The sequence below is a fragment of the Geotrypetes seraphini genome, chromosome 3, assembly GCF_902459505.1.
Source record: "Geotrypetes seraphini chromosome 3, aGeoSer1.1, whole genome shotgun sequence".
Taxonomy (NCBI): domain Eukaryota; kingdom Metazoa; phylum Chordata; class Amphibia; order Gymnophiona; family Dermophiidae; genus Geotrypetes; species Geotrypetes seraphini.
In genome coordinates, this window is record NC_047086.1 from 122901319 (window position 1) to 122929135 (window position 27817).

General features: G+C 42.7%; 1 protein-coding gene across 2 annotated transcripts in view; it reads right to left on the bottom strand.

Annotated features, from left to right (window-relative positions):
* BLK (BLK proto-oncogene, Src family tyrosine kinase) overlaps window positions 1-27817 on the bottom strand; it is a 162411-nt gene that overhangs the window by 31829 nt on the left and 102765 nt on the right. For both annotated transcript variants that reach the window (XM_033937778.1, XM_033937777.1), the window contains exons 7-10: window positions 20726-20875; window positions 17348-17500; window positions 7051-7230; window positions 5300-5376 (exon numbers count right to left, since the gene is read on the bottom strand). In XM_033937778.1, coding sequence (XP_033793669.1) covers window positions 5300-5376; window positions 7051-7230; window positions 17348-17500; window positions 20726-20875 — 560 coding nt within the window. The remainder of the gene's footprint in view (window positions 1-5299; window positions 5377-7050; window positions 7231-17347; window positions 17501-20725; window positions 20876-27817) is intronic.

Consider the following 27817-nt stretch of genomic DNA (forward strand, 5'->3'; position numbering starts at 1 on the left):
AAAATCAGGGGAACAAGATGAGGTCCCAAATGCGCCACCTGGAAAGACATCAGGCGCTCCATAAATCACTTTCAAGTTCTACGCCTCAAAGAGGGGAAGGCAAACACCAAAGCACACTTGCCTAGGGTCACAAGGATCTGCAGTGGGAACGGAACCCCGTTCTCAAGGTTCTCAGGCCACCGCATTAACTATTAGGCTACTCTTCTAAATTTCTAAGTCCAAAGAACCAACTCAAAAGTGAGCATGGTTAAGGGGGGGATCATGGGTATGTTTTCAGTTTAGGCACCTATTTTTGACTTGGATGTTAAGCGCCCAACTTATGTGCACATATTTAGGCCATGAAAACCCTGGCATAAATAGGGTGCGCCTGAAAGTTAGGATGCACAGCAATGCCTAACGCTGCTTAAGTGTCGCTAAGTGTGATTCTATACAGTGCGCCTAAATTTTATAGAATCATGCTTAGTGCCGATTTGTGGATGTTTTCATGCGATGTGCCAAGGTTATTGATGGAACAAAAGTATTTTAAAATAAATTAATAGGAGTGAGGGTGTTAGTAAAGTGATTATATATATTAAGGCTTCTTTCTTATATGATTTTGTCTGTTTGTCTGAGATTGTGTAGTTTAATTATGTATGTCTATTGTTGAACAAAACAGCATATAAACCTTAATCAATGAGATGAAATTTAAAGAGGCCATAGTTTAGATAGATAACTAAATTAGAAGCAAGAAGCTAGGACAAGAATCAGTTGGATCTCTAGATGACCAAGGGGTAAAAGGAGCACTCAGAGAAATCAAGGCCATAGCAGAGAGATTAAATGAATTCTTTGCTTTGGTCTTCACCGAGACAAATGTGGGGAAGATACCGGTGCCAGAAATTATATTCTACGCAGATGAGTCAGAGAAACTGAAACAAATCTCTACAACACTGGAAGATGTAATAGGGCAATTTGACAAGTTGAAGAGTACCAAATCACCTGGACCGAATGGTATACATCCCAGAGTACTGATAGAACTGAAAAATGAACTTGCAGAGCTATTGTGAGTAATTTGTAATTTATCTTTAAAATCCAGCATGGTACTGGAAGACTAGAGGGTGACCAATGTAACGCCAGTTTATAAAAAGGGTTCCAGAGGTGATCTGGGAAATTACAGATCGATGAGTCTGACGTCGGTGCCAAATACAATAGTAGAGACTATCATAAAGAACAAAATAACAGAGCTTATACATACGAGGACTGACAATTAAATTCACAAACTCATCCTAGAAAGAGTGCTACATACCTCATTGCTGAATATCACTACGGTCACCTTTGAAGTACTCCCCTTAAGAAGCTATGCACTGATGCCAATTTTGGAACTCTTTCTAGAATGCCCAACAGAGCTGTCATCGTATTACCTTGATGTCCTGAATGTCATCAAAATATCTCCTTTTCAATATTTCCTTTATCTTCGGGTAAAGAAAAAAGTCATTGGGGGCCAGATCAGGTGAGTAGGAAGGGTGTTCCAATACAATTATTTGTTTATTGGCTGAAAACTCCCTCACAAACATTGCCATATGATCTGGTGCATTGTCGTGATGCAAAAGCCATGAGATATTGGCGAAAAGTTCAGGTCATTTTCGTCTCTTTCATGCAGCCTTTTCAGCACTTCCAAATAGTAAACTTGGTTAACTGTTTGTCCCTCTGATATCAAAAAAGGATGGCAACATTGATTTGACTCTTGATTTGGACTGATGGAACTTTTTTGGTCATGGAGAATAGGCTGACTTCCACTGTGAATTTTGACGCTTTGTTTCAGGGTCATATTGGTACATCAATATTTCACCACAGTGATAACATGGTCCAAAACATCATCTTGCCTCTCCAAAAGATCTTGGCAAACTTCGACTCTCCTTTGCTTTTGTTCATCAGTGAGCTCCTTTGGGACTATTTTTGCACACACTTTTCTAATGCCAAGATTTTCAGTTAAGATTTTCTTGTTTCTCTATCACTGTTTACTTAGTCTGCTATGCTTCTCAGTCAGCTGATAATTTTGACGCACCATTCGCTGAATTTCTACAATGTTTTCATCAGTTCTGATCGTTACTGGCTGCCCTGACTTTTCTTCATCAGTGGCGCTTTCTCTCCCCTCAGAAAAACATTTAATCCATTTGTGCACTGCTGTTTTTTAAGTTTCAAGTTTATTAGGATTTTATATACCGCCTATCAAGATTATCTAAGCGGTTTTTTACAATCAGGTACTCAAGCATTTTCCCTATCTGTCCCGGTGGGCTCACAATCTATCTAACGTACCTGGGACTATGGAGGATTAAGTGACTTGCCCAGGGTCACAAGGAGCAGCGCTGGATTTGAACCCACAACCCCAGGGTGCTGAGGCTGTAGATCCAACCACTGCGCCACACACTCCTCATTATCCTCATAAACTTGGATTAACATGTCCTTGATTTCACTTCCACTCTTGCCAAGTTTAACAATAAATTTAATGCTTGTTTGATGCTCTAATTCATGTTCCGACATTCTCGCGACAGCACACAAAAACACATGACAATAATAATGAACACCACTCAGCAAGACACCGCAATATGTCGACATGAACACAGCTGTGAGACACTGATCTAACAGGGTTATGAAACCTTACTGAGTTGTTTGTACAGTGCTGCCAACAAAAGCACACGGAGGCAAGTTCGCGAACTTAATTGTCAGGCCTCGTAAGCATAGATTAATGTGACACAGTCAACTTGGATTTAGTCAAGGAAAATCTTGCCTCACCAATCCATTACATTTCTTCAAAGGGAGAACAAACACGTGGATAATGGAGAGCTGATCAATATTGCCTATTTGGATTTTCAAAAGGGCATTTGACAAATTACCTCATGAAAGACTCCTGAGGAAATCAGAAAGGCTTGGAATAGAGGTAACGTCCTATTATGGATTAAGAACTGGTTAAAATAAAGAAAACAAATGGTAGTGTTAAATGGTCAATATTATCAATGGAGAAAGGTAAATAGTGGGGTTCTCAACTGCTTTTTAACATATTTATCAATGATCTAGAGATGGGAATAACTAGTGAGATAATTAAATTTACTAATGATACAAAGTTGTTCAAAGTTGAAAAATTGCAAGAGGACCTTGTGAGACTGGGTAACTAGGCATCAAAATGGCAGATGACACTTAATGTAAACAAGTACAAAGTGATGCCATGCGGGAAAGAGGAATCCAACTATAGCGACATGTTGCAGGACTCCATGTTAGGAGTCACCACCCAGGAAAAGGATCTAGGTGTCATTGTTGAGGATACGATGAAATCCTCTGCTCAGTATATGGCAGCGAGTAAGAAAGCAAATAGAATGTTAGGAATTTTCAGGAAAGGAATAGAAACGAAAGATGAAAATGTTATAATGCCTTTGTATCACTCCATGGTGTGGCCACACCTCGAATACTGTGTGCAATTCTGGTCACCACATCTGAAAAAGATATAGTAGAATTAGAAAAGGTACAGAGAAGGGTGATGAAAATGAGAAAAGGAATGACTTCCCTATGAGAAAAGGCTAAAGTGGCTAGGGCTCTTCAGCATGGAGAAGAGATGGCTCTTGGGAGATAAGAGGCCTATAAAATACTAATTGGAGTGGAGTGAAGCGGGTAGATATGAGTCGCTTGTTTTCTCATTCCCAAAATATAGGACTAGGGGGCGATGAATCTACTAAGTAGTAGATTTAAAGCAAACAGGAAAAATATGTCTTCATTCAACATGTAATTAAACTCTGAAATTTGTTGCTGGAGAATGTGATGAAAGCAGTTAGCTTAGCAGGGTTTAAAATCAGTATAGGCTATGCTGATTTGTCATATTTTATAGTGTGTATTATTATATAATGTTATTTATAACACATATACCCCACATAATAACAGTTCACAGTCTTGAGGTGATCTTTGACTCCTCTCTCTCCTCTGCTCAGATCGAACAAACCGCCAAATCCTGTCGCTTCCTCCTGTATAATATTACCAAAATCTGTCCTCTTCTCTCTGAACACACTACCAAAAACCTTGTCCACGCTCTCATTACCTCGCACTTAGACTACTGCAATGTACTTCTCTTGGGCCTCCCGCGCACCTGTCTCTCACCTCTTCAATCAGTTCAAAATTCTGCTACACGACTCATATTCCATGAGAGCCGCTATTCTCAGAATACCCCTCTCCTCAAGTTACTTCATTGGCTCCCCATCTATTTCCGAATACAATTTAAATTCCTCTTGCTGACTTACAAGTGCATTCACTCTGAAGCCTCCCAATATCTCTCTTCACTTATCTCCCCCTATGCTCCTCCCCTTGATCTCCGTTCATCGGGCAAGCCACTCTTATTTGTACCCTTCTCTTCCACTGCCAACTCCAGACTCCGTCCCTTCTTTCTTGTGGCACCTTATGCCTGGAACAAGCTGCCTGAATCAATACATCATACTCCCTCTCTAGCAGCGTTCAAATCCAAGCTAAAAGCCCACTTTTTAAAATCTGTTTTCAACTCTGAACTCCCACTCACTGCTGTCAGATACCTATAACCACTTATCATTTCCTCTACCATAATCTCCCTAACCCCGAAATGTCCTGTCTAAATTAGATTGTAAGCTCTTCTGAGCAGGGACTGTTTATTGTATGTTAAAATGTACAGCGCTGCGTACACCTTTCAGTGCTTTAGAAATAATAAATAGTAGTAGTAAAAATACACAAACAGTACAACAGACACCAGGTCCCTAGTCCTAGACTAGTAGAAGCATATCTTCATAAATGAAGTCATCGTATGGACACTTTTAGTTATTTCATTTTTTTCCCCTTACTACTTTTATGCTGCTCTCTCAAAAAGCAAGTGTGGTATGCAATCATACAAACTGAAGTATAAAATTACCACAAATCAAACTAAAAAGACAAAAAAAAAAGACAACATAAAAAACCAGCCCTCCTAGTTCCAGTCCACCTACTTTTCTCCCCACCCAGCCTATAAAACAGCATCAGTGAACACTGGAACATCTCAGGCACCTTGGAACATCTCAGGTAAGGCTAGTCTCAGTTAGGGCACTGGTGTTTGACCTAAGGGCCGCCACGTGAGCGGACTGCAGGGCATGATGGACTACTGGTCTGACCCAGCAGCGGCAATTCTTATGTTCTTATTTTAACTTCTCCTCCCCACTGTAACACTGAGTCAGTGTTCCTTGAATCTCTTATGCCTTTCTGATCCAGGAAGCTCCTCATTTGTCTTCCTTTAATCCTGAAATTTCTTCTGATTAAGAGACTAATTATGAAGTGAACTGACCTGTGCTGTCATATCAATGAGTTTCGGTGATGGTAATTTGCATCCTTCATCTGTCTTCAAGAAATCAAGTAAGCTTCCTGAAAAGAAAGAGATACAACATTATTTGCAGAATTTCCAGCAGCATTAACTGGTTAAGTGCAGCTAGCCTCGAACAGGCGATTTTACCAGCCAGGAGTCATTTCTGGCTGATTAAATCACTTGAATATCAACCCAGGTATTTTCAGAAAGTGTACAAGTACACACTATTTTCCATATTCAGCTGTCTGCATAAAAGAGCCACTGTAAACCACATGGGAAACTTTAACTTGAATTTTCACAGTGAAAGTATCTAGATGATTTCCTCCCTACTTCAGCTACAAAAACTTGATCGGTAAGCCCCTGGGAGACACAGAACATACCTACATATAATGAATTGCTTTGGTTGTACTACAGAAAAGTGATACAGTAAATCCATGACCCCTAACCTTTTGAAAATTCTGTTAAAATATGCATGTGAAACCATCCGCCCAATATTCAGCGCTATTTATCTGGCCAGGAACAGCTCCTGGCTGGTTAAATAGTGTTAAGATGGCTAACCATGAATATTCAGTGGGAGATAGCTTTTGAATGCAGTCACTGGCTATGTCGAGCGACATAGCTGGATAATGCCAATATTCACTGCCTGACTGGCTAAGTTCAGCAGCCAGATAGACCCATGCAAATAGCAGGTCTGTCTTTGGCCGCTAAAACTTAGCAGCCAACCAATATCGGCCTAACCAGCTATGTTTTTAGTAGCCAAAAAACTCCCTGAAATTTCAATGCTGCTCAGCAGATATAACCCAGCATTGAATTTATTTTTATGAACATATTGCATTAAAGATAACATAACATAACAGTCCACTTATACTAATCTTTGCAAAAAGCAAATTTGACCACGTCTCCCCGCTTCTGTCTGAGCTTCACTGGCTCCCAGTAATCCTTAGAGTTCACTACAAATGTGCCTGCCTAACCTTCAAGTCTCTACACGGCATCCTTCCTCCCCTTTTTCCACTATCTTGGAACTCCTGGAATCCCAACACCACCAGATCTACTCAAAAATTCAAACTATCCTTCCCCTCTTTAAAAGGCATATCCCATGCAGGAAAATTAGGGACATCCCTCTTCTTCAGGATCACCAAACTCTGGAACAGCTTTACTATCCCGCTTCGGAGTCTGACTTCCATCCAACTCTTCCAAAAACATTTAAAAACATGGCTTTTCTCTAAAATGTAACGACCTCTCCCTCTTCGATATACTAAATCTCTCTAAACTTCTCTGTACCAAGTTCTTCTACTTTTCTTTGGAGTTCCTTTCTATATCAATTCCTGTAAACCATGCCGAGCTCTACTTCTGTGGAGATGATGCGGTATACAAACTTAAGGTTTAGTTTAGTTTAGTGTATACTGTATACCGCAACGCCTATCAGTTCTAAGCGGTTTACAAGAATCAAAGAAACTGTACAGTGAAATACAAGTTCACATACACAGTAAATTATAAGATTATTTATGAAATTTATCAAATAAATTGGGCTTCAACTTCTTTCTAACACCACACATGTATCTCAAACAAAATATTTGCTTTTTATATATTTTAACCACACTTAACGGGATAGTTAGAGCTTTCTTATGTAACAATTTCCAATTCCTGTGACCTTTTTTTTGTGTCATAAAATAAGCCAGGTATTTACCACACAACAGTAGATAAAGGAAATAAAACAAAAAGAAGGACTTTACCTTTGGTCATGTATTCTGTTATAATGTATATCGGTGATTTAGTGACCACAGCATAGAGTCGGACAAGTTTGTCATGCTGGAGCGTCTTCATCAAGTTAGCTTCTTCTAGAAAGGCCTCTGGGGACATGCTGCCTTCCTTTAGTGTCTTGATAGCAACCTTAATGCTGTTTTTATAGAAACCTATATGAAGGAAAAGCCGCACTTTTACTAAGGGCTCCTTTTACTAAGGTGTGCTAGCGTTTTTAGCACACGCACCGGGTTAGCGCATTCTAGCCAAAAAACTACCGCCTGCTCAAGAGGAGGCGGTAGCGGCTAGCGCGCATGGCATTTTAGTGTGCGCTATTCTGTGCGTTAAGGCCCTAGCGCGCCTTCGTAAAAGGAGCCCTAAATGTTTATCCACTCCTACCCTAGCTGAGATAATTTTCAAGCACCATTCTGACCTCAAATGCAACTTTTTAAAAATTAGTCCTCTTATATTCTTACTTCTTATCTGTGCATGTACTCCATCTTAGCTTAAAGCAAGGGTCTCAAAGTCCCTCCTTGAGGACCGCAATCCAGTCGGGTTTTCAGGATTTCCCCAATGAATATGCATGAGATCTATGTGCATGCACTGCTTTCAATGCATATTCATTGGGGAAATCCTGAAAACCCGACTGCATTGCGGCCCTCGAGGAGGGACTTTGAGATCCCTGGTTCTTAAACCCTAAGCTGTCTATTAAAATACTTTATTGCATATTGTGTTGATATTTTAATGTAGCATTCTATGCCATACCTTGTTTTGTATTTATTTATTTATTTAATTCATTCATTTTCTATCCCGTTCTCCCCAATTTGCCATAGTTACAATTTGAATATTTTTACTGCTGTGTCTATTGCTTATCTCTGACTTACTCTTGCTGCACTCTGTCTTGAATGAATTCCTTCAAAAAAGCAGTAAATAAATCCTAATAAATAAATAACAATAAGCAAATTTACCCCCTCCTTTACAAAGCCGCGCTAATGTTTTTCGTGCCTGCCACTGAAGTAACAGCTCCAACGCTCATAGAATTCCGATGAGCGTCTGAGCTGTTACCGCTGCGGCCAGCACTAAAAACGCTAGTGTGGCTTTGTAAATGAGGGGGTTAGTTAGAGTCTCCTCCTGAATTAGAAAAGGCAAGGCATATTTTCAGTATTAGTCAGCCTCAGAAAACCTAATTTGGTTACAGAAGGCAAATCATGCAGCATTAGCAGAAGCAAAAAAATAAAAAGTTATCAGCACAAGTATGAATGTTAACAGAGCACATTAGCACTCCTGATGAAGAAGCCATGAGATGAAAAGGTGGCCACACTGAGCTTTCCAAAGTGCTATTTAAAAATGGCACTTTTGAGCCAAAAAGGGCCTTTGGCCCCTCCCATTGCATACAACCACAGCAATCACAACCCTCACTTATTTGGGTCAATGACAGGATGGCAAGAGAGCTAGCAAAGCCAATGATCCAGCTTTGGCTCATCTCATTGCCTCCTTTTTAAATGCAGCTTGCTTGTCTGTTGCTGTATTTCTTACTATTCCTTTTCAAAAACAAATACTAAACAACAGCAATTCTTTTTTTTACTTATCCTTTTAATGCAGTGTCTCTAGCATGCACCGACGGGATCCGTTTCGCCCACAAGGGCTTTTTCAAGGGTTCATAAAGGAGCTCTCCTTCAGCGTAGTCTAGCTCTAGCCCAAAATGAGGAAGGACGCTGAAGGAGAGCTCCTTTATGAACCCTTGAAAAAGCTCTTGTGGGCGAAACGGGTCCCGTCGGTGCATGCTAGAGACACTACATTAAAAGGAAAAGGAATAGTAAGAAATACAGCAACAGACAAGCAAGCTGCATTTAAAAAGGAGGCAATGAGATGAGCCAAAGCTGGATCATTGGCTTTGCTAGCTCTCTTGCCTTCCTGTCATTGACCCAAATAAGTGAGGGTTGTGATTGCTTTGGTTGTATGCAGTTTGCATTTTTTCATTTGTACATTTTTTCATTTGTACATTCCTCCTACTGCATCCCAAGATGCATTGGGAGGTGGAAGCCCCGTCATTTGCAGCATACAGCCCTGTAGGCAAGGTGTGAGCTTCCCTCCTGCCATTTTTTCATCCGAAGGTACAGGGGGGTCCAGGGATGTGGGAGGGGAGCCCAGGAATGTTGGGGGCATGTTGGGATGGAAATGTCAGGGGATGTCCAGGATATCAGGGGGATGTCGGGGATGTAAGAGGGATGTGGGGCATGTCAGGAGGAGGGGTGTAGGACTCTGCAGCTCAGCTGATCCTGTCAGGGGGAATCCCCATCAGCTGAGCCACCAGGAATCACCAAAACCAGCTCAGCTGATGGGGATTCCTTTGCCACGATCAGCTGATGGGAAGTCTATGGGGTTTTGGAGGTTTTTTTCGCTCATTGGGTAGTGGGAGATGATCGTGACCACTTGAGGAGTAAGGGGGGGGGGGGGTTGATGCCTTAAATCCTCCAGTGGTCCTCTTGTCAGTTTGGGCAACTTTGTGGAACTTAGACACTATGTTGACCCTGATTCTGCAAACTGTGTCCCAATTGTAGGCAGCTGTAGGCATCCTACATCTGTCTAACCAGCCAAATGGGATGCACATTTTTTAAAAACATGCTCCCCAGGCAGGCCGCCTATATTGAAGGTGCCTCCGGGAGCCTAGGGAGACCCGCAAGCTCGCCTATGCTCACCTAAGGCTAGGTGTAGCCTTAGGTAAACCTAGGCAGCTGTATGCATCTCCCTAGGCCAGCGGAAGATGCCTACAATGTAGGCCAGCAAAATGCTGGCCTACATTGTAAGTAGATGCAGCCGCCAGTCTTCTTCCCCCCCGAACGATCGCAGCAAGAAGGAGCCCAACCTCTCCTGCCCAAAGATCCCACCCCCACCAAGATTGTGGCAGGAGGGAGCCCAAACCTCATCAGTGATGTGGCAGAGGGAATCACTGACAGTAGGAGAAGGCCCTGAAGCAGCCTATTTAGAGTGCTGCGGTTGCCAACCCTGCTGGAGGGAGGTTTGTCGGTCGATTCACGGTGGGAGGGTTGGCGGGGTTCGCATGGGAGGGAGAGATAGGAAGGTCAGCGGGGTTTTGGGGGTGGTGAGAAGCGGTCTGCCACGGGTGCTCCAAGGCCTGGCATCATTAACTTCTTTGGGCAGCAACAGTGTTTACAATTCAGTACTGTTGCCAGCTTCAGGCCTTCCTCTCTGCCAGGTCCTGCCTACTTCCTGTTTCCATGGCTTCTTGGCAGTTCAGTTTAACCTTTATCTACATATTTCTATTTTTAGTTTGTGATTATTTATTCCATACTGGGTGAGGGTGTATCTGTGTTCTGTGTGTATGAAAGACATGGGGCCTCTTGTATTAAACTGTGCTAGCAGTCTCTAGCGCAAGGAGCCGCGCTGAATGGCCCGCTCTGCTCCCGACGCTCATAGAGTTCCTTTGAGCATTGGGAGCAGCATGGGCCATTCAGCGCAGCTCTCTGTGCTAAAAACAGTGGTTTAATAGAAAAAGGGGTTGGTTTTCTGTTAGCTTTGACTAGCCTTGTTTGGCGAAATTCATTGGGCATGGTTCTTGGGAGCACCTTGAATAAACCTGATTTGAATCTCCTTATTTTCTGCCAATCTTATTTTGTTTCATGTTGGATTCTTTTGTGGACTGCTTGCCTTGTGTTTCGTTACAAGTTAACATACATGGAGTGGAACGTACTAGAGGAGTTACAGATTTGGTTGCTTATACATGGGTTACAGTTGGTTGACATAGAGTGAGGCAGTTGAGAGGCGTTGTAAACTTGGTTATTAATACAGACATATTTCGGATAGTATTACTGCTTTACAATATATTTGAACATAAGAATTGCCGCTATTGGGTCAGACCAGTGGTCCATCGTGCCCAGCAGTCCGCTCACGCGGCAGCCCTTAGGTCAAAGATCAGTGCCCTGAGACTAGCCTTACCTGCGTACGTTCTGGTTCAGCAGGAACTTGTCTAACTTTGTCTTGACTCCCTGGAGGGTGTTTTCCCCTATAACAGTCTCCGGAAGAGCGTTCCAGTTTTCTACCACTCTCTGGGTGAAGAAGAACTTCCTTACGTTTGTACAGAATCTATCCCCTTTTAACTTTAGAGAGTGCCCTGAACAACCTCTTTATCTACTAAGTCTATTTCCTTCATTATCTTGAATGTTTCGATCATGTCCCTTCTCAATCTCCTCTTTTCAAGGGAGAAGAGGCCCAGTTTCTCTAATCTCTCACTGTACGGCAACTCCTCCAGCCCCTTAACCATTTTAGTCGCTCTTCTCTAGGTCCTTTCGAGTAGTACTGTGTCCTTCTTCATGTGCGGCGACCAATGCTGGACGCAGTATTCCAGGTGAGAACGTACCATGGCCCGGTACACTTTTATATATGTATGGAAAGGGTTCAGAGTTAAGTAGGTGGGAAGAGAAGGAAGGGGGATTTGTTCAGAGATGTTGGGGGGTTGCATAGAAGAAAAACTGCACTGGTATGCTAATCTTGGTTTGTTTTGAATTAAAAAAGAAAGAAATACAAGTTGAAATAAAGAAGTAAATAAGAAAACAGATAAATTGGGGCGGGGTGGGGATGGGGCAGGGCCAGGAGGGCCCACTATACTTGTGTGCCTAGGGGCCCTCGAAGAATTAGTCCTGCTCTGCAACAAGGTTGATACAATTGAGGGATTGGTTGTTAATGCCAATACGCTGCTGTTTGAATTGATTTAAGTTTATTCTTGTGCCAGCAATAGTTTGCATTCTTTTGAAAGAGTATTCATTCATTCATTCATTCAAAAGCATGCACTATTCACAGAATGCATACTCTCTGCTGATAATACACCTGTGCTCTTAATGACATTGCTCCTAAATGAGAAAATGAAAAAAAAGACCTGAACAAAGCAAATATTCCAGGAAATATTATTATGTTATGTTAATCAGGTTTTCTATACCACCTTTACCTATTCAGTTCAAGGATGGATTACATTCCAAGAGGTTGGGTCAGTTACAAAGGACAAGTGAACAATGGTGAAATCAGTTAGCTTAATGGGGGTTAAAAAAGGTTTGGCTAGTTTCCTAAAAGAGAAGTCCATAGGCCATTGTTGAGATGGCTTGGGGAAATCCACTGCTTATTGCTAGGATAAGCAGCATAGAATCTGTTTTGATACTTGTGATCTAGCTAGGTATTTGGGACCTGGGTTGGCCACTGATGGAAACAGGATACTGGCCTTGATGGACCTTTGGTCTATCCAAGTATGGCAATTCTTATGTTCTTAGAGTTTATTTATTTATTTTAGTATTTATATACCACTCATAACCTAAATGGTGTACATTCAGGCACTCAAACATTTTTCCCTATCTGTCCTGACAGGCTCACACTCTTTCCAATGTACCTGGGGCAATGGGGGATTAAGTGACCAGCAAAGTCCAGCAGGAATTTCAGCATGAAAATGTTCCCTGCCTAAACTAAGTTCTACACTTCACTCTTTTGAGCGTTTAAGTTATAACAGCATTGGTGAATTGCTAGGCAGGAGGAGGACAGGGGCCAATGAGGTTATAATAATAATAATAATAACAACAGTTTATATACCACAGGACCGTGAAGTTCTATGCGGTTTACAATGATTAGAAAAATGCTACAAATTGAGTGAAACTTATATAGTTGGAGATTAGTGGCTAATAGTTTAAGAGATCAGTTGTAATGGGAGAGATTGTGCTACCTAGGTACTTCAAGAACAGGTATGTTTTTAGTTGTTTCCTAAATTCACCATAGTTACTTGCATGGGTAATTAGTTTTTCCAGGTCTTTGCCCCATAATGCTGCTTGATAAGAGAGAAGATGTTAATGGTGTCTTTAAATTTACATCCTCTAACCAGTGGGCAGATGAACTTCAGGTGTGCGCTTCTCTTATGCCTATTGGTTGAGAAGGAGAAGAGGTCAGTTATATATTTAGGGGCTAAAGCAAAAACATCCCAGCTTGAACTTCGCACGTGCCTCCATCGGCAACCAGTGCAGGAGTTGGTAGGAAGGGGTTATGTGATCGGACTTCTTTAATCCAAAGATTAACCTGACCGCCGCATTCTGCACCAGTTGTAGTCTCTGCATGTTCTTCTGGGAGATTGCCAGATGGACGATATTACAGTAATCGAGATGGCTTAGTTTTAGAGATTGTACCAGAATTCTGAATGAGGAAGCATCAAAGTATGCTCTAATGGACCTAAGCTTCCAGAGAGTAAAAAAACCCTTTCTGACTAGGGAGTCCACTTGGTCATTCATGGTTAGGCCTTGGTCCAGTATTACCCCCAGAACCTTCATTGTAGGTTGAATAGAGCAGTGGTTCCCAACCCTGTCCTGGAGGACCACCAGGCCAATCGGGTTTTCAGGCTAGCCCTAATGAATATGCATGAGAGAGATTTGCATATAATGGAAGTGATAGGCATGCAAATCTGCTCCATGCATATTCATTAGGGCTAGCCTGAAAACCCGATTGGTCTGGTGGTCCTCCAGGACAGGGTTGGGAACCACTGGAATAGAGTAGCTGAGTTTGTTGATGCATAGTGATGTTTTAGTGACAAGTGGGTGTGGCGAGGCTACAAAGAATTTAGTTTATTTCCCTGTCTAGTGCAGTTGTTGAGTTAACTTACTGACAATGCACGGGGATCTGAAGCCCCTCCTCTGCATATAGTATTCTTTACAGACTAAGACTGTCTGAGATAAGTCTAACAAAAGAATACTTCTTGCTGTTTCCATTTTTGAAGTTATTTAAAGTGTGACAGAGAAGTATTTTTGTGAGATTATTGATTGATCTCTCTCCATCCTATATATTCTTTGATGAATTAAGTGACTTGCCCAGGGTCACAAGGAGCAGTGTGGGATTTGAACTCACAACCTCAGGGTGTTGAGGTTGTGGCTCTAACCACTGCACCACACACTCCCCACAGAGTTACTAGTACAGGTAGATCAGTACAGTTATTTCTTTTAGTTACAAATACATAGTTACAAGTACAAGTAGGTCATTGTTGATTCATTGTTATGTCCCAGGAGTTGCATTAGACGGTTTAGAAATGGATTTTTACAATTACCATTTCATTTACTTCAGGGTTGGCTCCCTGTCTTGGTACAAAAATGCTTTTAAAAGTTTTCTGAACCTGAGATATTGGTAACAAGATCGTAGTGTAAGTGGTAGTTGGTTCCAGCATTTTGATAATTGATATTGGATGGATAAGGTTTGCCTGGTAGACCTTATATTGTTGCATGCTGGGAATTTTAAGTGGAAAAGATTTCAGGTGGAATATCTGTTGGAGGCACCCTGGAGTATGGTAGCCAACTCTGTTAGGTAGTCGGGGGCATTCCCTGTCATAAGAACATAAGCAGTGCCTCTGCTGGGTCAGACCAGAGGTCCATCATGCCCAACAGTCCGCTCACGCAGCGGCCCATCAGGTCCAGAACCTGTATGTAACCCTCTATCTATACCGTTCTATCCCCTTTTCCTTCAGAAAATTATCCAATCCCTTCTTGGACTCCTATCACGCCCTCTGGAAGCGCATTCCAGGTGTCTATCACCCGTAGGGTGAAGAAGAACTTCCTAGCATTGGTTCTGAATCTGTCCCCTTTTAATTTTTCCGAATGCCCTCTAGTTCTTATAGTTTTCGAAAGTTTGAAGAATCTGTTCCTCTCCACTTTCTCTATGCCCTTCATGATCTTGTAAGTCTCTATCATATCCCCTCTGAGTCTCCGCTTCTCCAGGGAAAAGAGCCCCAGTTTCTCCTGTCTTTCAGTGTATGAAAGGCTTTCCATACCTTTTATCAAACATGTCGCTCTTTTCTGAACCCTCTCGAGTATCGGCATATCCTTCTTTAGGTACGGCGACCAATATTGGACGCAGTACTCCAGATGCGGGCGCACCATCTTCCGATACAATGGCAGGATAACTTCTTTCGTTCTGGTTGTAATACCCTTCTTGATTATACCTAGAATGCGCACTGTGCTGACGGCTTCATTGTCTTGTCCATTATTGCCCCCAAGTCCCTTTCTTGGGTACTCTCATGCAATAATAGCCCTCCCATCGTGTAGCTGTACCTCGGATTTCTGTTTCCTACGTGCAAGACTTTACATTTCTCCACGTTGAACTTCATCTGCCATCTCGTCGCCCACTCCTCTAGTTTGTTCAGATCCCTTTGTAAATCTTTGCAGTCCTCTTTAGTCCTAGCCCCATTAAATAGTTTGGTGTCGTCTGCTAATTTTATTACTTCACACTTTGTCCCTGTTTCTAGATCATTTATAAATACATTGAATAGCAGTGGTCCAAGCACCGACCCCTGCGGAACACCACTCGTGGCCCTCCTCCAGTCTGAGTAGTGGCCATTTACTCCTACTCTCTGCTTCCTACCTGCCAATCAATTCCTGATCCATCTGTGTACATCTCCCTCCACCCCATGGTTCTTCAGTTTCTGAAGTAGGTGTTCATGGGGTACCTTGTCAGGATCTTAAAGGCAGTGATGCCTAATTCAAGCTTGATCTTTGCGGTTATGGGCAGCCAAAGTAGATTCATATAGTTGAGCTGTAAGTGTTCTGATTTCTATAATCCGTATGATTTGGGAAAGGACACAAAACAAAAATTTTCTGGTCCACCCCTTAGTTATAATGGTTCAACGCAGCTCCTGTCCTATGAAATCATATAGCTCTCGGTTTACATTTAGAAAAGGATTATTTAGAGTTTCAGAAATGTTTAAAAGCTATTTGCACAGGCCTTTAGTAATTCTTTCTAATTGATTTGTTACACTTTTTTTAAATGTTTTATGTGATGTTTTGCCTATCTTGTGTTTTGTTGAAAGTGAGTAAAATGCTGTCTGTTTGCAAAACTGCTGTGTGGCTCTGGACCTTAGTTGAGCAGACTGGGTGGACCACATAGGTCTTTATTTACTGTCACCTATTTACTATCTAATCAATATTAGCCAATGGTGGTCAACCTTTTTCAAATGCCTTGGACATACCTAGCATTGAATGTCTGGCAATAGTCAGCATTGTTTTAAACGTGCACTGTTGCTGGCTAAATTAGCCCCAGATATTCAATGCTAAACCATGTTTGGGCACTAACCTTGAATATCCAGGTCTCCTGACCACCAGAACTTAAACAGGTCCTCGTTGAATATTGACTGGGATCTGCATAAATGGAGTCTACAGTTCCTCCCTCTTGCACCCCAACAAACAGTTTAATACTTCCTCTCAGCCTTCCCCCCCAGCAAATTCTGATTTGCCCACCTGTCCTTCTCCCCCCCCCCCCAAGTCATAGCAGGCTCCCCTGGGGCTACCTAAAGAGGTCTGATGGTCTAGCAGTGGTCAGGACAGAAGTGAACCTTACTCGCTCCTGCCCCTTGTGGCTTTTGCTATAAATGGCTGCCATGAGCTCTACTGGTAGTACCTATTATGACATGTGGAAAGGATCAAGAGGGGATATCATGTTTTGTTGGGGGAAAGGTAGGGGGATCATACTTTGCTTGGAGGGGGCAGGAAAAAGGAGCATCAGACATCGCAAGGTGGATCAGACTATGTTCGGGGGGGGGGGGGGACGTAGGGAGGAGGATCAAACTTTCTTGGAGCAGGGGTGATGTGAGAGGGATGGTGGAGCAGTTTCAGGCCAGGAGCCAGAGGTTATGCGGGTGCCAGCCCAAACCTGCACAGTTAACCGGACAAAGTTAGGACTGCTTTTTGCAGTCCTACATGCCCAGTTAGTTTGGAAACACTGCTACTAAATATTACCAGTACCCACATAACTCCCAGATCCTCCTTAGCTCCCCTCTCTGACCGCCCCTCACTTGCCCACTTTCAACATGGCTGCTAAGTGCCAATATTCAGTGGCATTATTCAATTACATGCCACTGAATACTGATAGCTAGTTAGGCACAAGCGATTTAAATGCACAGGGTGCTTGGATGCTCATTTCAATTGTTTTGAATAGATCAACCCCTATGTTGTTATAATAAATGTTCTAAGCATCAATGTTGTGAAATTCAGGCTGAACAACATCTGTCCTGCTGTAGAATGCAGTAGCTGAGGACACAGTAAAAGGATCTAGCAGCTTTGAAGCATCTGATTCATCACAATATACACAAAGAATCCTTAACACTTACTCATAATGAAGTACAATTGGGGCCTGATTCATCAAGGTCTTTTGCATATGGAGTAGAAGGAAAACCTTAGTGAATCAGGCTGTCAGAATAGGTTTAGAATGGAAATGTTAGAAGAGAATTTCTAAAAAAATATAATGAAAGGGTTCTACAGCACTTACCCATCCATACTTCCCCAAATTGTCCTGCACCAAGTTTCTTGGTTAATTTCAGGGTTTCTCTTGGGATTTCCCATTCATCTTGAGCCCATGGTCTATGGGGAGCAAGTGACTCACATGGATTTGTGAGTATCTGACATAGACCATCAGAAACTCCTGACAAAGAAAAGGAGAAATCAGGAGAGCTGGAACCCTTCCTACCACTGTCTTTTCCCCCATATTATACCAGTATACTCTTTTGCTAATCTGGTCTACAACTGTCCCCTGAGGCACAGGGAGCCCTATTGAAGGAGGGATTGGTCATTGGAGAGATTTGTTCCTGATCCTTTGAGTTATAGAGTGAAACTGCTGCCACAGGACAGTCGATATTGGGGAAAGGACCTGAAATCCGGAGGCAGTAGAAATGATGAATGCTAATACTGTACCTTAAAGTAAGAAGAGATAAAACCCACCCAAAGTCTTACCAACTTTCCTGTCCTAAAGGGAGAATAAGCATTGGAGAACACAGAATTACCTGCGAAGGAGAAAGGACATGCAAGTGTGAATGGAGTTCAGAGGAATTGTTTGATGCCAAGAGAGAGAGCGAGCCCAATAATTCATTGTAAATGGTGATGAAGAGGTCTACTAAATAGTGTAACTGAAAAAACAAAATGTCATTGTATTTTATGTGAACTCATAAATCTATTTTGAGATATTTGGTGTCATAGACAAGATTTGACCTTAAAACCAGAATTTTGAAGTGGGTTTGAGGTCTATCACAGTATTTGATCTTCTCGATGGTCATCAGGTGGAAAATGGAAGACTACAGAATCAGATGGAAGCATGTAGCACTAAACTGAATGTACAGGAAGCTGGATTCCAAGAGAAGAAGGATACATTTGCACAAGTTATTGGGCTTTTGGGAAAAAATGCTGAGAGGACAAGCACCAGAACTAGTTCTAATTCAAGCTCAAACTCCAGTGGTTGCACAGATGTCCACATTATACGTTTCAAGAGATAATACGATTTTTCTTAGACACCAGCAAAAGCAGGAGACCTAACAGTGGAGGAGCAGATCTCACAAACAAAGATGGCATTAAAGATCCTGAGAATACCCAAGGACCAGGTCAAAATAATTAAGGATCATCTGAAAGGCAAGGTTAAAGAAATTGTAAAATCTATGGCTGTAGGTGATCAGAGGTCTCTCAAAGACATATCTAAATTAATAACAAATCTACAGTATTTAAGTTCCTTTAAACAAGCATTTAAAAGAACTTTATGATAGAAAGCAACAGTATAGAAATTAGGCATATTCACTCCAAGACAAGCAGACAAAGATTATTGCCAGAGAAGATATGTACAGAAGGGATTCTGATAAGATTCCTGCAAGAATGGCCTGCAAGAAGTCGATCTAAGGAGAGAAAGGGAAAGGATGGCAGACACACTGACAATGATATTTCCTGAATGGCTACAACTGGCTGTAAGTTGGGTGAAGAAGACCAGTCACCAAAAAAATGACATGCCTAGGGAGTTGAACAGAAAAGGGCCTAGACAGGCCTGAAAGGACACTGAAGTTACAAGTAGAGCAGAAAAGAATCCCCTAGCCATTGCTCTGAATAATCTAACCAAATGCCTACAGAGTATGGAGCAAAAGTAAGCACAATATTAAACAAAGGAATTTAATCATGGAAAAGCAATGGCTGAAACAGGAAGACAAAATAAGCCCAAACCAGAGATAATATGCTTCAAATGTAAAGAACCCATGTCACTTCAGAAAGAGACAGAGAAAAGAGAACAGTAAGGGATAGAGATCCTGGGGAAAAACAGTAAGAGCTAGATTTCTTCCTGTGAAAAATATTCACAGTTTCACAGAAGAACGAAGTGGAAAGAAATGAAACAACAGGAGCTGTGGTTTGTGTACAGATGGCAGAGATTGGAGAAACAGCAACAGAACAGAAAGATATTTTGATTGAGCTTTTGAACACGTTGGAGTCAAACCTGCAAAGTGGGTAAAACTCACTGTAGCTAATAGGCTAAATTTACTGGTGATTTTATTGAGGCAGACCTTGAGGGCAGATTCTGTATAGGACGCCAGTCTCAGCAGCCGCTGAGAATCATACACCGGCGTGCTATACAGAATCGCGTCTGCCCTAAGGAACAGACACCTAATCCCACTTAACCACCCCAAGTCACAGGCACTGGTTAGAGAACCACAGAGGGATCCAAAACCCTTATCCACACTCTCATCACCTCTCACTTAGATTACTGCAACTTGCTTCTCTCAGGTCTTCCAGTATGCTGATGATTCCTAGATCTACCTCTCCACACCAGATATCTCTACAGGAATCCAGGCACAAGTCTCAGCCTGCCTGTCTAACATTGCCACCTGGATGTCTCAATGCCATCTAAAATTAAATATGACTAAGACTGACCTCCTTATCTTTCCTCCTAGACCCACCTTTCCCTCCTCCCATTCTCGATTTCTGTGAACCACACTCTCCTCCTTCCTGTCTTGTCAGCTTGGGGGTCATCATTGATAACCTTGGGGTCATCATTGACGCCGCTCTCCTTCTCTGCTCAGATTCAACAAACTACTAAACCCTGGTTAGACTAGATGGGCCATTTGGCCTTTATCTGCCATCATGTTTCTATGTTTCCTCTATAATATTACCAAAATCTGTCCTCTCCTTTCTGAACACATTACCAAAACCCTTATCCACACTCTCATCACTTCTTGCTTAGATTACTGCAACTTGCTTCTCTCAGGTCTTCCACTCAACCAGCCTGCTCCCTTTCAATCCATTCAAAATATTCCGCGAGAGCTGCCATACTCACATTACACCTATCCTCAAGTCACTGCATTGGCTTCCCAACCATTTCTGAACACAGTTCAGGCTCCTCTTACTGACCTTCAAGTGCATTCACTCTGTAGCACCTCAATATCTCTCCTCACTCTTCTCCCCACTATGCTCTCTCCCGTGAACTCCGTTCATTGGATAAGTCCCTCCTAACTGTACCCATCTCCTCCACTGCCAACTCCAGACTCCGTCCCTTCTATCTTGCTGCCTGGAACAAACTGCCTGAGTCATTACATCTGGCTTCATCTCTAGCAGTATTCAACTCCAAGTTAAAAATCCACTTTTTCGAGGCTGCTTTCAACCACTAACTTCCACTCACCCTATGCCCATCCTATCATTCTCTCTGTAAGAAGCTCCCCAACTCCTATATGCCCTGTCTGTCCAAATTAAACTGTAAGCTCTTCTGAGCAGGGACCATCTATTTCATGTTAAATGTAAAGTGCTGCATACACCTTTCAGTACTATAGAAATGATGAATAATAGTAGTAGTAAGCTGTGAGTTGTAAGTACATAGATTACATTCCCAATAATGTGAGTAACTTACTGGAATAATGCTGTATCAGTGATTTTAGTGAGGGGAAGGTGAGCCTGGGGGAGATATAATATCCGCCAGTGTCTAATCTTCTTATTTTATAGTGTTTGATAACATAATTGTGGGATTCATCGCTATCTCTCACCGATAAAGAAAATGCCCCTGTGAAGAAAACACATGAATGAGTCACAACCTGGGAGCAGACTTGCAAAAGCTTATTTTATATTTTGTGCCAGTGGACAAAAGCTTTTGAAAAAAAACAGCTGTATGGCACAGTTTGACAGGCCATATTAGTCCCAGAGAAAACTGAACTTTGTGCAGATTATCATGATTTTACCATGCTTATATATGAATTCTCTAAAGTTGTCACTCATACCCAAGTTTCTTCTTCAGAAGAGAATACCTATTTTATGCCTGATCTACAGTAGTTAATACGTGGGCCCTTCTCCTAAAAGGCATTAAGCCCTAATGTGTACCTATGGCCCCTTTTATCAAGCTGTACTAGAGGTTTTTAATGTGAGCCAGCGCGGTAAATGCTCCGACGCTCATAGAATTCCTACGAGCTTCAGAGCATTTACCTTGCTGGCCCGTTCTAAAAACCTCTAACGCAGCTTGATAAAAGAGGGGGTTAGTGTGTGACAAAACATTTACCGCTAAATGTATTAAAGCATTTTGTGGTAATTTCCCTGTTCTTGTGCACTAAGGGGGAAATTCTATAAACAGCGCCTAGGATAGGTAACACTAGGTGCCCTAATCACGGACGTCTAGTGATGCCTGACTTAGTTCCACGTGGAATTAAATTGTTTTTGATTGGTTTAAATGGCATAGTACTTGACCATGCCATTAAAAACCAATTTAAAAAATTTTATTTTAATTATCAATTTAGGTTGCATAGGCACCGCTAAGCATGATTCTATAAAGGATGTCTAGCAGTTGATTGACAACCTTAGGTGCTTCCTATTTATGCCAGGATTTTCTTGGCCTAAATACCAATAGTTAAGTTAGGCACCTACCATTGCCTAAGTCCAGTTTAGGCAGTTACCATGCCAAACACACCCATGATCTGTCCCTAATTACTTCTACTTTCTGGTAGGTTCCTTGGACTAGGAGCCTACCTGAAAATGGTAGGTGCCTACCAAGTTAGACACCTACCGTCCAATTAATTCTAATTTAAGCCAATTATGAGCTGCTAATTACTCATTATCAGTGCCAATTAAACTTTTTACATAATTGGTAGGTGCACTGATCTCTGCTTCTTTTATAGAATTTGGGCCCTAAGGGCAATAAGGGCCAGATTCTATAAATGGCGCCTAAGTGAACCTACATTGTAGGCGCTACACAGCATGGTTGCCAATCAACCACTAGGTGTCGCTTATAGAATCCCGCCTAGCATCACCTAGGCATGCTTAGGCTTCGCTAGGCATCCTAGAGACAGTCACCAGCATATTAGGCCAGATTTCACTTGGCCTAATTTACCGACATCTAACTCAGATGCCTAGCGATGCCTAAGTCAACCACACCTATTCTCCTTCCCTAAACACACCTAAAATCAGCACCGATACCATCGGGCAGGAGAGAGAAGCAGGAGTCCGATCCTGCAGGCAAGCAAATTGATCCGCTCCTCTCCCGAACCAGCGGGGGATACTTAAAATGTCTGAGAGGAAGTTCCGGGCCAGCCAAGAATTGACGTCAGGAAGAAGGCTTCTGGGCGGCAAGAAGCAGTGGCTGCGACGGACCCCAGGGGGGGGGGGTGTTTGAATCGGCGCTGGAAGGAGGGAGGTAGGCTTTAGCGTGGCAGGGAGGGGACGCGATGACTGGTCCATTGTCCCCGCACACTGCTTCGGGACGCTGTCCCTGAAAACGGGACATTTCGGCGTCCCGAAGCGGTGGGTCGGGACAACGGAACGGTTGGTCCAATAACGGGACGGTCCCGTTGAAAACAGGACATATGGTTACCTTAACCATCTACTGTGTCAAAGGTTCAAAAATCTGGGGAATGCCAGGTAGTCAGATTTTCAGGATGGCCACAATAAATATGCATGCAGTACATAGATATATGAATTTTGCTTAGTCTTCTGATTTTAACTATTCTATACTGAATATATATTTCTACTGGAACTAATTTGCAGCTCCACTTCACTCTGGTGTGTTAATGATATAATTTGAAACCACAGGATAGAGCATGCTCTTGTAATTCTTTGTTTTATACACTCAATATAAAAATTTTAAAGTAGAGAAGGTTAAGAGGAGCATTTAAAACCAAAAATCTAAGTCCAAAAAAAAGTTTTGCTCTTAGCATCCAAAAGAACCATCTATCTTACAGCCATAATCACACAAGAAAACTGTCTAGACTTCCTGTTCAATTATGGCTGTGAGATGGATGTTTTTCTACTGAGAACATCCAAAATGAATAGCCCATTTTCCAAAGTGAAACAGCGAATTTTTGCACACACACACACAAAAAAAAAAACAGGACATGAGCATCTGTCTGGCATCTCTCTCAAAAATATGGCTACAGAGCCTTCCCTGCAGAACAGTTGGCAGCATCCATAAGTAAATGCTATGTACTTAAAGGGAAACAATACAACAGAAAACTTACTATATGTACAGGTTATGGTGCCTGTTCTAAGCCTATTCTATATAGAAAAGTATGTGCCTACTTTATATAATTTTTTTCTAAAATTTTAAACAATTGAGAAACACTTTCTCCCGTTTAACAGAAAATTGCCAGTAGTACTGGTCCACAAGTGACTGAAAGGACCTTTTAGTAAAGCTTAGCAGAATTAGTGCATTCTAAATGCTGTATGTCCTATCTTATACCTAGGAGCCACATGTCACTTAGCGCACATTAACCTTTAGTAAAAGGGCCCCTCAGGTAGAAACTGGTTGAGTGGGAGATGAGGAAGTGTAGTGGTAATTGTTCATTCTAGATCAGGAGCAGCTGAAGACCTTTTTGTTTGGGGGGCCCAAAGCTCCTCTCTCTACCCCTGCATCTACTCTTCCCTTACCTACCATCCCATCTCTCTCCTTCCATACCTCAACACCCCCCCCCTCCATGGCCCTCCATGGTTCTAGCGTTTTTCTTCTTCCTTACCTCACAACACCTCCCATGGTGTCCAGCATCTCTCTCTCCTTTATTCCCCTTTTCCATCTCTTCAGCATCTCTCCTTCCCTCCCCTCCTCTCCCTTACATGGTCTCCTACTTCTTTCTCTTTCCTTCCAACTTCCCCTCCCCTCATGAGGTGTTTATTTCTTTACCTCTCTCCATCACAGCTGTTTCAGAGTAGGTAAAAGCCAGCTGGCCCTGATCATAAGAAGGTGCTCAAAGCCAGGCACTAGCAGGTCATGATGCTTCTGCAGTTATGCCAATTGTAGCATCACCATCACAAAGGAGAGAGGTAAGGAAAGAAGCATCTTGTTGAAGAGAGGGGAAGGAAAGCTTCTCCGATCCTACACCTATGTTCTGAGTTCTATGGCTAAGGGTCAAATTACCACAAAAATCTATGCATGTAAGCTTTCGTGGAAAAAGTAACTGCACTAATCTCAACTGTGCTTTGGTTCTGCCCCCCAAATACAAGCAATCAATGTTAATATATGCATGCCCTTGGCACATGTATTTGTTTGTGCATATACACCTGGGCAATTTTACATCAGTTTCTAAACTTCTTGACAAACCACAAAAAAGTGGAATGGTCCAAGGAAGACTGGTGAACTCACATGTGTTTCACAAACTTCCTTTATTTCTTCAATAAAACATTTCAATGACTCGACATGTACATGTTTCGGCTAGAATGGCCTGCCTCAAGAGTCTTGCCAATCTTGTGTTGAAATGGAAAATTCCCCACATAAAAGTTCGGTCAAGCTACACATAAAATAAAAGGTGCAGAGCACAAACTTCAAACACCGTCACAAGCAACCGGGGATTTTTCCATTTCGACACAAGATTGGCAAGACTCCTGAGGCAGGCCATTCTAGCCGAAACATGTACATGTCGAGTCATTGAAATGTTTTATTGAAGAAATAAAGGAAGTTTGTGGAACACATGTGAGTTCACTAGTCTTCTTTGGACCATTCCACTCTTTTGTGCTTTGTGTTTGTGGATTTGACTCTCCTATGTTGGACCATCTAAACTTCTTGAAACATCATCTCTCAACATCCTTATACATTCCCTGGTTATATCTCAATTGGATTATTGTAATGCCCTCTATCAAGGTATCAGTCAAAAAGTACTCCGGCGATTACAATTAATTCAGATCACCACCGTCAAACTATTATTCAAAGCTACTAAATTTGATCATGTAACACCTCTCTTAATCAGAGCACACTGACTCCCCATTTCCCATAGAATCATTTATAAAATTCTACTCCTAACTTTTGAAACCCGAATGACACAGCCGCCAGGATTCATCCATAGATTTCTTATCCCATACACCCTTGGCCGATCCTTGCGCTCAAGCTACCAAAATTTATTGGAGATTCCATCTATTTGACATATGATAGAACCAGGAAAGAAATTTTTTCTGTTACTACACTCACTTTCTGGAACAATTTGCCGTCCTCTCTATGGGAAGATTCCAACCTCATAAAATTTAAAATAAAGCTTAAAAATATTCCTGTTTAAGGACGCCTTCAATTGCTAATTAACTTAGCCATCTGACACGTGCCCCCTTTTGATGTGTCTCTTTTCTTTTAAATATTGCATTTCTCTATCCCTACCCCCCCCTCCTTATATGTATCAGTTTGTCTTGTCTTTTGTAATTATCTTTTTCTATACAATGTTAATGTTATTTTTATGTGCACCACTTAGATTGCTTTTATAAGCAGTATATCAAATTTTAAGGCTCCTTTTACTAAGCTGCGCTAGTGGTTTTAGCACACGCTACAATGCTGCATGCGCTAGACACTAATGCCTCCATTGGGCTGTCGTTAGTTTTACCATGTAGCGCGGGGGTTAGCGCGTGCTAAAAACGCTACCGCAGCTTAGTAAAAGGAGCCCTTAATATATTTGAAACTTAGGGCTCCTTTTACGAAGCCGCATTAGTGGCTTTAGCGCGCACGACTTTTAATCACGCGCTGGCCGAAAACTACCACCTGCTTAAGAGGAGGCGGTAGTGGCTAGCGCGGCCGGCGGTTTAATGCGTGCTATTACACGCGTTAAACCGCTAGCGCGGCTTGATAAAAGGAGCCCCTAGTATGCACTATAGAAATGACTGATAATAATTCATCTGATGCCTATTAGAGAGTTGCGCGGGGACAGAAAGCCCACCCATCTCCGCCCGTCCCCGCCAGGATCCTCTCCATCCCCACCCATCCCTGCAAGGAATTACCTCCATCCCCACCCATCCCCATAAAAAGCAGCAATTACTTCTGACAGGATCATCAATTCCACAGTTTCTTTTGTGTTTGCGCTGCTGTTTTCCTTGTGGAATCTCTTTGGTGGAACCCTTTTTTTTTTTTTCTGTTCAGGTAATTAACTTATAAACCCCCTCTTTTACTAAGGCTGATGTGTCCATTATATTATATGGACGAACCCTGCTTCCAAAGCCTTCCATCCCCGTGGGAGTCCCGTGGGCCAGAGGGGGGTCCCTGTGGGAGTCCCGTGGGTTAGGGGGGATTCCCGCGGGATTCCCGCGATCTCCGTTCCCATGCAGACCTCTAATGCCTATGTCCAGGTTATTCTTGCTGTTCACCGCCTTGGGTGAATTTCTTAAAAAGGCGGTAAAAATGTGTCACCATCCAAGAAAAGGTACAAAGCTTTAGAAACTGAGTTATACTCTCTAGCAAGAAGTCAAGTTCATGAAGATTCATATGCAGCAACCGTAGCTTTCTATCATATCATGCACCAGAGACATTTGCAATTTTAGTAAGAGCATGTTTTAGATCAAAATAGCCCCCAGTCAGGTTTATGAGCTCGTTTCTAAATGAAGCATCTACAACAGATTTGTTACCTTTTCTTGGATTGTGACACAAGTAAATATGGTATCAATGTAGAAATAATAAATGCTGGAGACACAAGGCACGAGGGCGAAAGCTGAGGGCAATATAGGGGTGCCACAAGGCGAGGGGGATCAAACGGAGGCTCAAGGGATGATAGCCCAGGAGGGGGCCGGTAGGGCTAGAAAACCCAGAGGAAAAGCGGGGAAGTGGGGTGGCGGGAATGTGGGGAAACCGAAAGCTACGAGGGTAAAGGCTGAGGGCAAAGCAGAAGCACAGGGAACAGGAGAACTGCCCGAAATTCAAGGGGAGGCGGCCCAGGCAAATACAGAGGTGGAGGAGAAACGACGGGACCTGCGGTGCTTATACGCAAATGCAAGAAGCCTCATGGCCAAGATGGGTGAACTAGAGGTCGTGGCCAAGGGGGAGGACCTGGATATAATTGGAATTACAGAAACATGGTGGACAGAGGAGAATCAATGGGATGTGGCGCTGCCGGGGTACAAGCTCTACAGGAGGGACAGGACCCACAAGAAGGGGGGAGGCATAGCACTATATATAAAGGACTCTATCTACTCGGTCGGGATGGATATGGCAAAGAAGGCAGAGGGGCTGGAATCGCTATGGGTCAAATTGCCGGGAAACAAGGGTGCAGGCATAAAACTGGGGCTGTACTATCGCCCACCTGGTACGCCGGAAGGAGTCGGACACAACTTGGAAGCTGAACTGAGACAAGAATGCAGGACTGGAAGTGTAACAGTGATGGGGGACTTCAACTACCCGGGGATTGACTGGAGTATGGGTCACTCCAACTGCACTATGGAAACAGGATTTGTAGAAGCTGTGAGGGACTGCTTCATGGAGCAACTAGTCAGGGAACCGACGCGAGGGAGTGCTACTCTTGACCTCATCCTAAACGGATTAGGGGGGCCTGCAAGAGGGGTAGAAGTGGGAGGACCACTAGGCAACAGTGACCACAACGCGATCAGATTCACATTAGAAAGGGGGACACCCACAGTAAGGAGGACCGCAACAACTGCGCTGAACTTCAGGAAAGGGAACTATATTGCTATGAGGGAAATGGTGGGGAGGAAGCTCAGAAACATCCTTAGGATGGAGACTGTAGGAAGCGCCTGGACCCTATTCAGGGACACCCTGCAGGAAGCACAA